The 16,495-nt window shown below is 62.2% G+C and overlaps 1 protein-coding gene across 1 annotated transcript; it reads right to left on the reverse strand.

The window, feature by feature from the left end:
- Positions 1–761: 761 nt before the first annotated feature.
- Positions 762–14,470, reverse strand: COL9A2 (collagen, type IX, alpha 2). Its single transcript, XM_010576320.1, has 32 exons — positions 14,399–14,470; positions 12,406–12,480; positions 11,515–11,550; positions 11,358–11,420; positions 9,938–9,991; positions 9,630–9,665; positions 9,381–9,404; positions 9,182–9,235; positions 8,794–8,847; positions 8,538–8,585; positions 8,184–8,240; positions 7,601–7,654; positions 7,232–7,285; positions 6,452–6,505; positions 6,191–6,244; positions 6,049–6,102; positions 5,810–5,863; positions 5,528–5,581; positions 5,193–5,246; positions 5,015–5,059; positions 4,793–4,846; positions 4,366–4,419; positions 4,234–4,287; positions 3,523–3,594; positions 3,390–3,425; positions 3,103–3,147; positions 2,941–2,973; positions 2,476–2,622; positions 1,831–1,885; positions 1,562–1,750; positions 1,297–1,374; positions 762–967 (listed from the first exon to the last, which is right to left on the reverse strand). Exons 1-32 carry the CDS (start codon positions 14,468–14,470, stop codon positions 762–764), a joined length of 2,073 nt encoding a protein of 690 aa, XP_010574622.1.
- Positions 14,471–16,495: the final 2,025 nt, after the last annotated feature.

Here is a 16,495-nt window from a genome sequence, read left to right on the forward strand (position 1 = left end):
ACTTTTGCTTAAGAAACTTATTGAGAGGCTGAAATTGTCCCCAAGGATGGGAATGAGCAATTGAGACACCCAATAAGGGGCCTGAAACAACAGAAAAACTAACTTCAGCTCTCAAACAATAAGCCCCCACCAGCGTAGTCCTCATTTGATTCAAAGAAATCAACACATCATTTCAGTTCATTAACAATCCATCTCATTTTTATTGTCCATTTTTAAAAAAGTTGGTGGTTTTCTATTCATAGTTATAAAATAATCCTATTTTACAAAGATTTACAGCTCTGTGAGTGCCCAGCAATGAACGAGGCTGGATCTGGCAAGTCTCTTAAATAACCAAACCACAATTTTGTTGTTTTTAAAAAAAAAAAAAAAAAGGGACAAAAAGGGAATTGGCAATGAGCCAATTCAGCACCAAGCAGGACATAACAGAGTGAGAGGGTTTGTATAAAAGACAATTTATTTCTTTGGGAAGGGGCACAGGGAGCAGAGGGGGCAGGTAACGAACCCCAGTAACGAGGACAGGACTCGGGGCGACCTCTCTTTATTCTTCACCGTCCCCCAAGCTGTGGGAGAGGGGCGATACCTACACCAAATTAAAATTCCCAAGGCTGCGTTTCCCCTCCGGCTGCTGCTCCAAGCCCAGCACCCTCCCGCAGCCGGGACAGGCGGAGGTCGCTCCCTACGGATTTGCAGTTTTCTGGTCTCTTTGCTACCAGCCCTGGCCCGGGTTTGCCGGCCAGGTCTGCCGCAGTGCCGGTGCCTTCTCAGTAGACGGGTCCCTTGACGGCTCCCGGCTCCGTCAAGCGTGCAGCGGCGTACGCCGATGCTCCCAGGCAGGCGGCCGGTTCGCAAAAACCCGGCAGGCCAGCGGGACCGGGCAAACCCGGCCGGCCAGCCTCTCCCGGGGAGCCTGGCAAGCCCCGTTCTCCAGCCTTGCCGTCGAGTGCGTGGCCGGGGATGCCGGGGAGACCTGTAACGGGAGCGTGCGTGCTGCGTTTGCGGGTGCTGAGCAGGGGTTGGGGTGTGGGAAACGCTGCTGGTGAGGATGGGGATGCGTTAGCAGAGCAGCCCAGCGATACCGAGGGGCCAGGAAAGTGTCTGGCAGAGCCGCGGGCAGCGAGGCGGCTACAGGTCGGAGATTTGTGGGGTGAACCCATGAGGGTTTGCAGGAATGAACCAGAAGGTCCCGAGCCAGTGCCGGGCTTGTCATTGCACCGGCAAGGGGCACGGGGGCTGCTGCTGCCCAGTGGGGACCCACCGCTGCCTGCTCTGGTTGTGCTGGGGGGGAAAGGGGCTTACCTGGGATCCCCGGGGGACCCGGCATGCCCGGGTGGCCGCGTCCAGCTTCTCCCCTCTCACCCTTCTCGCCTCGCTTCCCTGCAAGGAAAAAACCAGGGAGGGAAGGACTCGCCAGAGCCGCAGCGGGAAACGCGGACCCTGCAGGGAAGGGGCTGCCCCTGCTCGGGGACCAAGGTGGGGGGACAAGTGTGGCAGGAGGAGGCAGGGTCAGCCCCGAGGAGGATTTTTGCCCGGCACGGTGCGGCTATGGCCACCCACCACCTACCTTTAGGTCCTACGTTGCCAATCTGCCCAGCAGCACCCAGGATGCCGGGGACGCCTCGAGGTCCCATGGGTCCATGAGGACCTTGCTCACCGGGTGGCCCCGGGGGACCAGGGGGTCCGGGGGGTCCCATGGCACCCACTCCACCCAGGGCAGCTCTCTTGGCACTGACCGCCACCTCCGCCAGCTGCTCTGTAGGGCAGAGAGAGGCCGGTGTGGGATGGGACGCGGTGGCAGCCGGCCGGCCGGCGGTGCCCTGCTCGGCCCCTCACCTTGCAGCATCTTCAGGACCACGTCAACGATGTGCTGGTCCCCCGCATCCCGGCCCTGCCAGTGGGGAGAAGAGGGACACACCGTAAAGGGAGATCGTTCCTTCTGTCCCCATCTGCATCCACAGAGCCGGTCCCATCCCGACGCCCCAGTCCAGAGCACCTCCCTGCACCCCGTGCTGCCTTCCCACCCTTCTTTGTTTTCCATTTGGTCCCAGAACAAGTGCTCCAGCCTCGGTTCACGCTGCGCCCGGCCACACTGCAACCTCCTCACGGTGTTAACTTTCTGCAGCGGCATTTTGCAAGCATAAAACAAGGCTTATGTGGAAAAATTCTGTCCCCCGGGCAGGCTGCAAAGGCACACATAGGAGCTAAGCCTGCTACTGGTGCTCTATACGGTGACACATACAGAATTCCTCTTTTCTAGAAAGGTGGGATCCCAGCTCAGCCCTCCTGGAGAGCTCGTGGGGACCACTGGCAGCTCCCGAGCCGAACAGCAGCCATTTCCCAGACGAATTGGTTGGTAAGAAAACATCGGAGGCAATTCACCTGCAGAGCTGAACAAGCTGGCGGCGGCAGCAGCCCGCAGGTCACCAGCTACATGGTGCAAGAGGTGAGATGGGGATGTGGGGTGCTGGGGGTACTCACCGCTACGCCCCGCTGGCCGGGCATCCCTGGCACGCCACGCTCCCCGACGAGTCCTCGTGGGCCGGGGGGTCCTGGGTATCCTCGTGGGCCGGGTGAGCCTGCGTCCCCCGAGGGGCCGGGGAAGCCGAGCTCGCCCTGGATGCCTTGCTGCAGTGGCGATGGAGAGCGACATCAGGAGCGGGGGAGCTCAGCCCTGTCCTGAGCACAGGGGCTGCACCCCGAGACCCCCGAGGACTTCCAGTACCAACTGCTGCGGCCAGGGGCTGAACCCCGAACGGGGTCTGAACACCATCACTGAAGCCCATCTCCAGTGAAAATACTTTCTCAGTCCACCACCGTGCAGCATGCACCAGCTCTGAGCGTCACTGCCTTCGTCAGAAGGATCGCCTTGGGCTGAGGGTCCCGCAGAACCACCCGGCACGAAGGTGCGGGGCGTCCCTCGCTCCCAAGCCCCCAGTCACTTACCTGTCCCTTTGGCCCCGGCTCTCCTGATTCACCCTGGGAACAGAGGACACAAGAAATGCAATGGGGAGACAGCACGAATTTGGAGCTGCAGCTGGGGGGAGGCACACGTACCCCCTCCCCAGGGACCCACGTCCACCCCAAGAACCGTCGGCAGGGACCCACCTTCTCTCCCTTCAGCCCTGCGAGGCCATGAACACCAGGGTCTCCCTAGATGAAAAGCAACGAGAAACATGAACCTTCACCGCCAGCACCCACCTCCTCCACAGCCACGTTAACCCTCCTTTCCACCCGCTGCGCTCGACCGGGATGCCAGGGATATTGATGGAGAAAGCGCCTGGTGCCAGCGGGTGTCAGCCCCTCCCCAAAAGGTGGGTGTCAGCCCTGTTAAACGCAGGTGTCAGCAATTCCCCACCGATCCCCCAGCACAGGCAGGAGGGTGATGTACTCACAGTACCACCTTTGGGGCCAGTTTTCCCTGGGGAGCCCTGGAGAAAGGAGACGGGGGGGGGTCAGCCCAGCTCAGTGCAGCTTCCCTGGGCTGGACCCCAGAGCAGCCTGTCCCCAGCAGCCAGGAGCAGTCACCTTGTCTCCTTTGACTCCTGGCAAGCCTTGGGGTCCTGGGATCCCCGGTGGACCCTGCTCGCCCTTTGGCCCCTGAAAAACAAGGTAAACCAGGAAAAATAGAAGAATGAGTGAGACGAGGTGGTGGGAAGACCTCCCTCCCCCATCAGAGCATCCTCCGAAGGCAATGAGATGCGTGGGCAGCTCCACATCCCCTCCAGTGGCACAGGCTGCCCCACAGCATCCCAACCTCCCCTGAATCTGGCCTCTGGTGGGAGGGACAGGGCAGAAAACGATGGAGAAGCCTCCCCTCCAGCCAAATGGAGAGTAGGGGGCTCTGCCAGGGATGGGCCCCCACTCCCTAGGAAGCCAGAGGGACAAAGGTCACTTTTTGGCCATTTTTCCACCCTGGGAAAACCTCCAAGAGGGGCTGGGCAGCCTCCTCACTCTCGCTGGGCTGGGAGGAAATTCCTTTCCCGGCTGGGGCTGCAAACCCAGCGTGGCCCTGGGACCACTAATCCCCACGCTATTCGCCCCATCGGCTAATCCCTCACCCCGACAGCTAGGCACAGCGGGACGGGAGGCGTGATCGACCCCGGCCACGATCAAAGCGAGAGGTCCGTACCCCGCTGCCCCTCTCCCTCCTCCCCAGCCGCACACCCGGGGCTGAGCATCCCTGAAGCCGTGCCAAGGCGAAACCCGTTTCCCAGCCCGGCTGCGGGCACAACTTACCGCTTTCCCCTGCTCGCCGGGGGGACCCACGAGGCCACGCTCGCCCCGGTCACCCTGCGGAGACCCGGGAAGAGAGGAGAGTCAGGGGCAGCTCCCAGCATGGCCGTAAACCCTACAGTGCCCCAAACTCACCTTCATCCCGGGGACGCCCTGCGGTCCCTGCTCACCCCGAGGTCCAGGCTCACCCTAAGAGGGGGAAAGAAAAAAAAACCAAAACCAAAAAACCAGACCAGCTGCCTCTCTTGCATTCATATGCCATCATCTGCCTTTCGAGGGATGTGTGACCCTGTCCTTGTCCCCTGCAGCCACGCGAAGGGCTGCCACTGCACTGGGTGGCCAAGGAGGTGCTGGATGCAGGGCTGGAGAAGTGGCCCCAGAGGGTTCCCTGTGAGGAAGCTGCTGCAGGGGCAGAGGGAAGAGGAGGGCTGGTGAGGGGGGCATAAAATGCTCAACTTTGATTTCTGTTTGACAGCGAACAGGAAAAAAAAGAGCAAGAGAGAGCAAGCGAGCAACCCCCAGGCTGTGCCCAGGAGGAACATGGTGAAGTCTCGGTACTTACGATCTGCCCCGGGGCACCGGTGACACCGGTCTGGCCCCGAGCACCCACTTCACCCTGCAAACGGGAGACAGAGACGGTTCAGGGACAGCGAGGACAGGGGAGGAGATGGCTGCGGGCTCAGGGATGGAGCGTGGAGGCTGCTGCAGCACCGGGTAAGGTGAGCAGGGGTACAGGGTGGATGCTCGGAGGGGGTTACTCCATCCTCGGCTGTCCCAGACCCACCTTGTCTCCTGGGCCACCTTTGCTTCCCGGCTGGCCGGGCAAGCCCTGTGGAAACAAAGGCAGGATCAAACCCTGTGCATAGGGCTGGAGGCAGCATCCCTGCTCGGGGATTGGGATGCCATCCCACAGGTAACGGGGTACCTGCCCGGGCAGGGGACTCCCACGGTCCCGTACTCACAGCTTGTCCCCGGTGTCCCGGCGTTCCTGGGCGGCCAGCCTGTCCCACGCTGCCCTGCGAGGGACAGAGAGGACATTACGCATGGCAGAGAAAGGTGGAGAAATGAGATGTACACGGGTGGGACGAGGGACTCCTGGCCAAAGGGGGACGCTGCTCTTGACCCCGTGAGGACAGCCACACTCCACAGGTCAGGAGATGCCACGTCAAGGGCCGGGACCTTATGCCACTTGCCATCCCCATTACTTCCAGCAAGCACTGGTACGAGGAACAGCGTGTGTCCTTTCCCCATCGCCGGCACAAGCAACACCCGGCAGCCCCTGCCCGCAGCAGCTCACCTTCACGCCTGGGATACCCGGGGTGCCGTCTTTGCCATCGATGCCCGGGAGACCCTGCAAAAGGGGCAAGAGTCGCTCTGACACCTCCGAGAGGTGAGGCAAAAGGCTCGTGGTGGGGGCAAAAAAAAGGCTGGGAAGGGAAAAGAAAACTCCAGCCCTGCGCTGAGCTGTGGTGCAAGGGTGCAGGATGGTCCCGAGCAGGACAGAGAGGAATAGGGAGACCTTCTCCTTGCAAGGGGCTCAGCCCTAGATCTGGGCACGGGTGCCACCGGCTGTACTTACATTCTCCCCCTTGGGGCCGATGTCTCCTTGGGGACCTCGGATGCCACGGCCACCCTAGAGCAGGAGAGAGCACGTGTTGTTTCAGCCGCCCTCTTGGTGCAGGGATTGGAGCTGGGAGAGGGAGGAGATGCCCATCGAGGCAGAGCCCCTGTCTGTGCCAGGGAGCAGGGCCAGGCTGGGGAAAAGGGGGCATTGGCATCGCATGGGGCACGGGGTCCCTGATGGGACAGGTTACCTACCAGATCTCCCTTCTCACCGGGGTCCCCGGGTGGTCCCTTGGGGCCTTCCCTGCCCTGGAAGGGAGAAAGATGGGGGCTGAGCAGTGAAGTGCGGGGTCACCCGCCTGCCCTGCACCCCCTGGGGATGAGGGAGGGCACTCACTGGCTGCCCGGCCGCTCCGATGGTCCCGACCATCCCCTTGTAACCAGCAGGACCCTGCAAAGAGAGCATGGTGGGGAGTCAGTTCCTCCCATCCCAACCTCAGCCCCCGGCCAGGTCCGACCCCACTAGCAAAAGGCAGCGTCCAGCTCCCCGAGATGGCCAAACAGCCACGTAAGGGATGCTCCTGGGAACTGGGAACCATCGCCATGGGAGCTGGTCCCCCTGACCCCGGAGCAGCTCCTGCATCCCACCGGCGCTTACCGTCTCGCCCTTGGGTCCTGCCATCCCGGGGTAACCCCTCAGGCCCTGCGGTCCCTGCGGGGAAGGAAACAACACCCGGCTTAGTTGGAAACAGCCCCCAGGAGCAGCCCAGGGGGAAGCTGCAATTAAAGCAAAAGCCGGTACTGGAAATCAGCCGGTTTTGCCAAATGCGAGGTATTTCAGTCCCGCCGCTCGCCCCTAATTCTGCAGCCCCCCACCGGGTGCCTTTCCAGCTGTCAGTTCAATAACAGCAACGGGCCCAAACTGGTGCTGCTTGCCCTGCCAAAGCTCTTGGCTTCAAAGCCATTTTGCCCTTTCCCAGAGCGAAGGGCTCAGCCCGTTAATTGCTTTTCATCTTCAAAGTGCTCAGCAAGCTCAAACAGCTTAAATCCCCCCCCTTTAGTCCCCACAGTGAGCTGGATCCTGCACCCCCCGTTCAGGTGGGGTAAGGGGGACTCAGTGTACAGGAGCAATTTGTCCCCAGCCGGTGAGTTATCCACATTAACGTGTGCTAACGACCAAGGTGCCTGAGCCAGCGCTGACCACGGAGGTCTCCATCGGGGTGCGGCTTTGCCACCCTCCTGGCACCAGCTCCGTGGCTGGGAAGAGGGAGATGGATGGGACGGTGGCTTCGCTCCGCTGCCAGCAGTGTGCCCCCGGGAGCAGGGACACCCTGGTGTCACGTCTCCAGTGTCTGGGGCCAAGCACAAACCAGCCGTCCCCAGCCCCTGGGGTACCCGGGGGGGGGGGCAGAGCAGCAAAGAGAAATCAATATATTACCGGAGGGCCTGGGACACCTTGTTCTCCGGAGACGCCAACGTCACCCTTGGGTCCCTGGGGAGGGATGGAGAGGAGCGAGGTGAGTGTTGGGGTGGAGCGGGGGGGTACAAACTGCCCTGGGGACCTGAGACCCCCTCACCTGGGACACGGCAGGGGATGGGGTCAGACCCCACTCCAGGGAGCCACCATGGGAAGACCACCCTGTCCGCCCCCCGTTTCCCAGCCCTGGATCTCCCTCCTCCCTCTCCCACCTCTTTCCTTCCTTCCCCCTTTCTCTCCCCAGAGCCCCCTGCCCTCCGGTCCAGCCCCAGCTCCCCCAGAGTCAGGCACGCCTGATCCTGGTGGGAAGCTGCCGGAGAGGTCGCTCACCTGCCTGCCCTGCCTGCCGGGCTCCCCGAGGGCACCAGGACGGCCTCTGTGTCCCTAAGGGCGAAGGGGACAACCGTGAGCATCCCTGGGCAGAGCAGCAGGGTGGAGGCAGCATCCTCACAGCTGCATCACCCGGAGAGACCCTGCCCGTGACGCCCCACTCCGGGGTGCCCACTGGTGACGTGGTGAGGTTCAGCATCCCACTGGTGACATGGCGGGGCTCAGCATCCCACTGGTGACATGGCGGGGCTCAGCATCCCGCAGGCACGAGGGCGTGCGGCGGGGATGCTCGCTGGGTTTAACCCTCCAGGTTTTATAGCGTAGGGAGCCGGGCAGCGGCACGGCTGGGGCTGGGGCTTCAGCATGGGGTCTTGCCCCCGAGGAAGGAGCTGGGGAGCCACGGGGGGGCATCTCCCATAGCACCTTTGCCCCCAGGGCACTCTGTGCATGCGTGTCCTCATGCTCCCAGGGCAGCAGAGCAGTTCTCCAGCTCCTTGTGCCTCCAGACCAGGGAATGCTCCTCCGCTCAGGCGGAGCATGCTGGAGGTGATGGTCCCTGTTCACTCCCGGGCAGCTCTCTTACCTTCAGTCCCTGCAGTCCTTGGGGGCCCTTGGGACCTGGCGGGCAGCTGGTCGGGCACTGGTGGGGAAGAAGCAGCACAGGTTGAGTTGGGAAAGGACCCAAAGGCTGCCGAGAAGCCGTGCTGGGAAGGACGGGCTCCCACACCACGTGGCAAAGCCAGGCTGTGCGGTGACGCAGGGGACCCACCGCTCGCAGCATGGTTTTGGCTGGGGACCCTGCTCCTCCCCGCTCTGATGACCCCCAGTTACTAAATTACACTGGTGGGTGTATTTCAGGCCAGGGCAGCACCCGCTTTTCCAGCGGCCGTGACCCTGCAAAGGTCTGCTGAAGGGACAAGGTAATGGCAGCTCTCACCAAGAAATCGGCACTGCCTTCCAGTCCTTGGATGTGTCCTGGGGGGCCCTGGAGGGAAGGAGACCATCAGCATCCATGGTTTAATATCAGCACTGTTTTACAGGAGGGGTGAATGTTACACCTGGGAGGGAGGGGAGCAAGGCACGGCCCGGGAGGTGTGTGCCAGTGCCTGAGTCCCGGCTCCAAACCCTGGGCTGAGCCTGGGTGGAAGCGTCTCCCTCCTGCAGAAAATACTGGTGACGGGGGAGATACTCACGGGTTTCCCTGGAGGGCCTGGGGGACCCCGTGGGCCGTCGGGTCCAGGGTCGCCCTAAGAAAGAAAAACCCCAGGAAAGGAGATGGAGGGGTGGGGAGGTGGCAGGTACTGCTGGAGCCAGCGTGGAGAGGGGTGACGAAGCATCAGAGACCCAGGCTGTCACAGTGGGAACTGGGATATCCCTTGGCTGTGAGCGGGGAGGGGATGGATTGCACCAGGGGACCTGGCTGCAGTCACAGACTTGGTCACCGCTCCATTCCCACTGCAGGACCCCACTCTCCCACGTTACGGGCTTGTCCCTATTTACCCCAGGAGCCCCAAAGTGCAGAGAAGCAGATGCTGGGGTAAGGAGAGGAGGTTTTTCCCACGCCCCCTCGTGACCCCTCACCTTGGGTCCCAGCACTCCGATCTCTCCAGGAAGCCCGACCTGGCCTGGAAGCCCCTTAAGGAGAAGTGAGACATTCACCGAGTGAGAGAGGTTGAACCCCGAGACCCCCCTTTGGGGGTGCTGAGATTTCAGCTCTTCCAGCACAACCCCGAGCGGGGTCCCTGGCTGCCCGCCCCAGCCCCACAAGCGTGGCACTTACGGGTGGTCCTGGCAGCGAAGGACCCTGCAACAAGAAGAAAGACACAGTTGGTCCAAATTCTCCAACCCCCGCAAAAACCACCAGCATCCCTGCCCCGAGCAGAGCGATGCCCACGCTGCCACCAAGGATGCGGCTGGGGGGGCTGGGGCCAGATCCCTGCTCCGCTCCCACCCTGCTCGTGGGTGCTCAGGGAGTGAGTGCTGGAGCCAGGAGTGGGTGCATCACCCCACGAGAGAGGCAGATACTCACGGGGAGCCCCGGCGGCCCTGGGAGTCCAGGCTGGCCCTGCCGGGATAGAAGGGGAGAGTCAGGAGCTGAAACAGGAGGGTCTGGCCCTCCCAAACCCTGCTCCGCTGCTGTGTCAGCTGCAAAAATTCATCCCCCCATGGACCCAGCCTCAGTGCCCCATCGTTGCCAAATACTCCATCACTCAATTCCTCCATCAGTGCATCCCCTCCATGGCGATGGGGCTGGTCCCAGCCTGGCCAGTCCCTGCTGGCTCCAGGAGAGGAAGGTGGGAGCCCGGAGCATCTGCCCCGGCGCAGCCCCTCACTCACTTTAAGTCCTGGCCCGCCGATGGGCCCTGGCTCCCCTTTCGCTCCCGTCAGGCCCTGCAAGAGGAGAGACGGCAGGAGGTTATTGCCAGCCCTTCTGCTCTCCAGCCAGACGTTTTTGCTGGGGGTCTTTCCATCATGGGGGGTCAAGGGTTATTAGTAGGGAATTTGTGCTCGTCACTGCTGTGCACATCACGCAGCAAACCTGGAGATGCAGCTGGTACCCAGACCCAAGCCCCGATGGCACAGAGAGCCTCGCAGCAATGCTCCACAGCCCCCATGAGCTACCCTGCTCCGAGACCCTATGCCAGGGCTTGACTGGGACCCTCGCACCGCCGGGCACATCCAGAACGGCTGCTCCAGCCCCAACAGAGGCATATGGGGAGCTCAGCCCGTCCGTCATCCCAGTTTATATCAACTCCGAGTCACTCCCGGGCTCCCCTGTCCCCCACTCCAGTACAGGTGCTGGGGTTTGGATCCCCGCAGGTGATGGCTTGAGCTTCACCCACAGGCTAATTCCTGCGCGCTGCCGGGGACGGCGTGGGTGGAGAGCCCCTCGCTTAGCCCGGCTCTGCTCAGCATCCGTATTCAAAGGAGCCGAACTCCTTTGCAGGCAGATTAGCCTGGATGAATAATGCATGCTTATAATGACAGCTATTATTCTATTCATTTATTATTGAAGGATAACTAAAGCCTCAAAGATTTATGAAGTGCTGTCCAGAGACACAGGAGGACCCTGAAGTCTGGGTTTCCTTCTGATGAGCGAGTAAATGGCTGATGCTCGCCGGCGCTTATCCGTGCAGCGCTCTACTGGCGATGGGGGGCAGGCACCCAACCCAAACCTTCCTGGGCACCCATCACGCACCCTTACGTACCCTGGCTGGGGTAGCATGGGGCTGGGAGCCGGCCCATCATTGCTGCATCAAGGCAGGGCAAGGAGGCAGCTCGGTCCCCTTTCTGCCCACCACCTCTGCCCCTGGCTGTGCTTCTGTTGGGAGGGGGACAGTCACCAATGCCACCTATGTGGGTGCCACGGGGGTGGCTCTGGGGGGGGGGGGGGGCACGGGATTGCTCCAGATTTATTGCGGAGGAAACGAGAGCTGAACCAGGGCTCAGGACAGCAGCTGCAGTAAAGGACAAGGAAAAGCCTTTTCATTTTCAGGGGTGTCGGTGCCGTGCTGTGGTTTTCCTGGCACAGCTCTTGCCGGCGTGGGATGGAGGGGGACACGCTTTCGGAGCCTGGGCAGTGGGAGGGGGCGGCAGCAGCCCTGCCTGTGGTTCAAAAGGTGCTTTCAGGTCCCACACGAAGGGATTTTTGGCACTTTCTTATGTGCGACAGAAAAGGAGCTCCTGGTAAGAGGAGTTTGCTGAGACCCTGCTGTGCCCAGGGACACTGCGGGGGGAACAGGGGGTCGGTACTCACGTCAATGCCCGGCTTCCCTGGGGGCCCGTCTGGACCAGGGGCTCCAGGCTCACCCTTGGCACCCTTTAAAAGAGAAAAGGCATGGGGGCCGATTGAAAAGAGCTCCTCCAGAAGGGACAAGACCTTTGGCGAGCTGCGAGGAGGCATGGGTACTCACCGGGGACCCGGGGGCTCCGGCAGAGCCTTTGTCACCCTGGGGAAAGGAAAGAAGGTTGTAAAAAGGGCGTCTGTCCCCCCATGGAGCCAGGCCTGGCAGCACAGGGGGGCTCAGCACCCATGTCTCCCATCCACCTCCCCAAGCCGGAGCAAGATGCTGGATTCCCCAGCACGGCAGCCAGGTCAGGATGGGGCCAGTGTTGAGAAAAGAGGGCTGTGCTGGGGTTGTGGGAGGGCTGCGGCTGTTCTGGGTATAAATAGCACTAAAATAACACCCTGGGGCAAGTCTCGGAGAAAGGGTGCTTTCTGCTGGCTTACAGATCTCCCCTCTGTTCAGGCTCTCTCCCTGCAGCCCCGGGGAGGGTCCGGAGCCACAGCCGCCTGTCACAGCCCTCGGCCACGTCGCCACTCTGCAGGTACCCAACCTGGGTGTCCTGCTCCCCGCTGGCCCCCCCAGCACCCCCTCCTCACTGGGCATCTCAGGGCTGATCCCAGCACCCAACCCCTCCGAGCATCCTCTGCTGCCCGGACAGGGGTACCCAAGCACCCCGCACCCAAACCTCCCTGCCGCTGTGCTCCCCAAAAAGCATTTCAGGCCCCCAAGGTGGTCAGGAGGACACGGGCTGCTGTCCCAGGGAGGTGGATGGAGATGTGGTGAGGGAGCTGTGCTCCATCATACCATCATTGCTGCCCAGGGCCACCGGCAAAGCCGGGGATGCTCTCATCTGCCCCAGCCCGGAGCGGGGCAATGCGGGAACCGCACAGCATCGGCACCCCCAGCCCTCCGCAGAGCCTCTGCCCCGACACAATGTCCCTTTTGTGCTTCAGGTCCCCTCCCTCCCTCCCTCCTTCCAGCCTGCACAGGTTCCCGGCCGGAGAGAGCCGTACTCACGTCAATGCCATCCACTCCCGGCACTCCTGGGGGACCAGGGGGACCTCGCGGGCCGGGTTCTCCCGGTGGCCCTCGCTAAGGGGAAAAAGGGTTGGGACCCACATCAGGAAGGAGCAGCCGGAGCCCGAGCCAGACAGCTCGCCACCAGTGTGTGCTGGGGACCTGTCTCCGGAAAGCTGGGATGGAATCAGCACCCCAAGGCATCAGAGCTCTGCCCTTCCCCATGGGTCCTCTGCTGCCTGGCCTGTGCCCCCCTGGCAAGGGCACGGATGGAGAAATCTGGGAAATCTCCCCCCACACCGGCACAACCAGCTCCCCAGCCCCTGCCCAGTTTCTACCCCATCACTGCCCACTCCTGCCCCGGTGCCCGCGGGGCTCCTGCCCCGACGGAGCGGGGGTCTCGATGGGGTGATGCGAAGACCCCTCTTGGCTCGGGGTGCCAGCCCAGCACCAGGATTTCTAAGAGGACTGGTAGGATTTAGGTGCCTGAAAGCCCCAGTACGAAATGGGGACCCCGAGCCCCTCTGTGAGAGCACTCCTGCCTGCACCGGGCTGGCTCGCTGCCCGCTGCCCGCAGCACCGCTCCACAGCATCGCACAAAAGCACCATTCAGCCGGCGGCAGGGGAGCTCCCTGAGCAGCCTGGCCCCAGCTTTGAGGTTTGCACAGGATTCTGCAGGAACAACTTTGTAAAGAAATCTCTGTTAACCTAACGGGGTGTTTGGGGGGAAGACACTCCGGTCCTGGAGACCAAACTCCTGGTGTTCCTGGAAATGAAAACCAGAAGGGCTGGCTGGGGCTGCACGCCTGCGACTCCTCCGTCCTTCCAGGCTTATTTATTTTAAAGTGAAATATATAAGGATGAGAGGTGTTGCTGGTTTGTTCACAGAACTAGGAGAGCCCCGGCTTCACCTTGGAAGCAAATCTTGTGGTCCGGGTGGGAGCGAGCACCCGTCCCTGGGAGCATCCATGAATGGAACCTTTGTCCTCCCCGAATGATTTCCAAATGGTGCCTTGTTCCAAGAGCTCCTACGTCCCCCTTGCTCTGACCGGAGCCCGCTCCCCTGGCCAGACCCTGCCACCACAAGCCCATGGGCATCCCAGGGGGGGTCTGTTTTAGGGAGGCAGCTGCCCCCCCCAGCTCTCTGCAGTGAGGCTGGCTGTGCCGGCAGGCAGCTCAGGAGCCACATGGGAAGAGTTTTCCGAAATCTTTTCTAAAAATCTGATTTTTTTGCAGCTGCAAGGCGGGGAGAGTTTGCCTCTTTTTGGGTGGGATCCCAGGAGGAACACCGCCTGCCCCTCTCGCAGCGCTCACCCCGAGGAGCAGAGGGACACCTTCCCTTCCTTCACTTCTTTCCAACACATTTTCTCCTGTCCCTGGGTGAGTCTGGAGAGCCTGCCGGGATCCCTGGCCCCCAGCACCTCTGCCACCGGTGCCCCCCGCTCCCGCTGCCCCTCGGGGAGCCCCTGCAGAGCCCCAGAACAGCCCTGGGAGGGTCAGAGCCCCCCAGAGCCCTGCTCAGCCCCCCTCAGCCCGGCTCTGCAGCGGGTCCCAGCAAAGCAGAAGCAAATAAGCATTCTCCCAGGTGATGGGAGACAGACGATCTGGTGGGGAGGGAAACGGCGGAGAGTCCCCCATTGCTGCCCGAGGGGAAAATAAAACTAAACTTGTTAGCTAACAAGTCCCAAACTTCAAGGCGTGCAGCCCAGCCCTGTCCCTGTCGCGCGGGGCCGGAGGCAGCTTTCGCTACGGAGAGGTCCCCGGTGGGTCAGGGCTGTGGGTCCCAGCTGGGGGCTGCTCCCACCCCCCCCCAATGGGGCAATCCTGGGAAAAGCAAGGGAAAAGTGCTGGGAAAAGAAGCAGAAACTCCCAGGGGTGCTCAGCACTGCGAGCGAGCGTCTGTGACGGGGTGGGGGGGAGATGGAGACCATCCCCTCTCTGTCCCCCATCCCAGCCCAGCGCAGAGAGGGGGGGGGACCAAGCAGAGACTTACAATCTGGGCCAGGCAGAGGCAGGCGGCTTGGAGCAAGAACCAGAGCTGGAGAAGAGGGGAGCAGCCGGCCATGGCGAGGGCGGCCGGCACCGAGCGGCAGTGGCCTCGTCTCGCCGCGCTCAGGTATGGCAGCAGCCCCGACTGCACAGCCGGACACCAGAGGAGGAGGGGGCTCATTAATATGGAGCAGTGGGACGAAGGCAGGCGGGGAGCCCCGGCCCCCCGCCCCCCCTCAGGTGAGCCCGTGGCTATTTTGGGCTGCACGGCGGGATGGTGCCGGAGGATTTGGCACGATGGCGGTGGAGGATTTGGCACGATGGCGGTGGAGGATTTTTGGGGAGGAGGGGGACGAGCTGGGGGGCTGCTGTCGGAGCTGCATGGCGAGACCCTGGCCAGGACGTCTGCGTGGGCAACCCTAGGAGTGCCAGCGTGTCCCCATCATGATGCCCATGCCGGTGCCACAGGGCATCGTGCTGCCCCGGGGGCTGGGGTTGCCATTGCCCCCACACCCCATGATGGGTCAGCACTGGGAGCTGGTTCCTGTCGACCTGGGGAGGGCCCTGGGGGACTTCTGACGCGTCTGACCCGATTTCTGCCCTGTGAGCCCCCTGTGCAGCCCCAGGCAGGGCAGCCACCCCACTGCGGGTCCTGGGGCACCCCCACGAAATGCACCCACGGCCCCAGTGTGGCACTGGGAGGGGAAGGGGGGCTGTGCCAGGGGGTCACCCGGCTGCTCCCTGCAGCCCTGGCAGGGCACGAGGCCTGTGTCTGTGGGGACATGGATGCCCCACTCATCACCTCCCCCGTGCCCAGCTCCCCCCACCCGGCTCCTGCCTTCGCTGGCAGCCGCCCCCTGAACTCGCCGCCCCCCCAGCCCTGGAGCGGTGCAGCGCTCCCAGGGAATGCGGGGATGATTCATCTTGGCGATTTCTTCCTCCTCCTCACGGAGGGCTCGAAGGCTCCGTGACGAGCCACTGCAGACTGATTCATCGGTATTGGGGGGGCTCAGTGCTCCCCCCACCCCCCCCAGAGCGGGCAGGCTCTGCCTGCACCCCCAGTGCAGGTCAGGGATGGCAGAGCAGTGGTTTGCATCCTCTCCAGTGGGCACGGGGCCATCCCAGCACATGCACCAGTCGGGACTGGTGGTGCATTGCTCCGGGCTAGTATCTCCTCTCCGGTTCTTTCGCCCTGTGTCCCAGCCCGGCTCGGGGAAGGCCGATGGGATCCTGCCCTCCCTGCTCCTCCGATGGGCAGCAAAAGCTGCTCCAAACCTCAGTGGCGGCAGGGAAGCGCTTCCACCAAAACCTGGTGTTCTGAGACAAAACTCCTTTTGGCTCTAGGCTGAGAGCACCTTGTTTTCAGAGCATCTAAATTTGGATTCTCACCATTCATGGAGCTGCTGGGATATTTCTGCTTGTGCCCGAGGCAGATGCATCCCAGCACCGCCAGCGAGCCCAGCACCTTTCTGGGACACGAGTGTCACTTTTGGAAGAATTATGTAATTTCAAGTGTCTCTCAGATTACTACATAGTGACATATTTTTTCTCCTTTTGATGCCATTGCTCATTTGATTGCAGCTTTTCATGTATTGCCATTTCTCACATTCTCCCCCCAGCACCTCAGCACGGGAATACCGGGGTTTGGTTTATGATCTCCATCTTGTTTAAAAGACTCAGTCTTTTTCTCCCCCATTAATTTCACCGTGGGATCCAACTGGAACATTTGCCTTTGACCAGTGGTCCCCACCACGTTCCTGGGGGTAAGGGTTGCAGGGTCTGCCCCGCTGCCCTTGGGGTCCCCCTCACCTCCCCAGAGGAGCTGCAAGAGGATCGGGCCCGCAGTGACCTGGGCAGTGCCGTGTCCCAGAATGCCGGGACAGCGTGAGAGATGGGGTTAGGAGGAGCTGGGCCCCCCCACGGCCCCGGCCCCACGGGCTGCTGCAGGCCAGGGCCCCAGGAGAGCCATGGGGCAGCCCGGAGCCACAGCTGCCTCCGGGGGGCAGAGATCTGGGGCAGAGCCTGGCCTGGGCAGGGATGGAAGCACTTGAGCAGGGACCTCGTCCTCCTTCTTTTCCCCCTTCTGCCTCCTCCAGGGAGC

Source organism: Haliaeetus leucocephalus, unplaced genomic scaffold (genome assembly GCF_000737465.1).
Source record: "Haliaeetus leucocephalus isolate CR32 unplaced genomic scaffold, Haliaeetus_leucocephalus-4.0 Scaffold517, whole genome shotgun sequence".
NCBI classification, from domain to species: Eukaryota; Metazoa; Chordata; class Aves; order Accipitriformes; family Accipitridae; genus Haliaeetus; species Haliaeetus leucocephalus.

Bases quoted from the DNA above. Each gene is read 5' to 3' on its own strand.
- COL9A2 (XM_010576320.1), bottom strand. From the start codon at position 14,470: ATGGCCGGCTGCTCCCCTCTTCTCCAGCTCTGGTTCTTGCTCCAAGCC. The intron at 7,655-8,183 runs GTAAGAGAGCTG...CTTCGCCCTTAG, and splicing joins AAGGACTGCAGGGACTGAAG to GGACACAGAGGCCGTCCTGG. The intron at 1,375-1,561 runs GTAGGTGGTGGG...TTTTCCTTGCAG, and splicing joins TGGCAACGTAGGACCTAAAG to GGAAGCGAGGCGAGAAGGGT.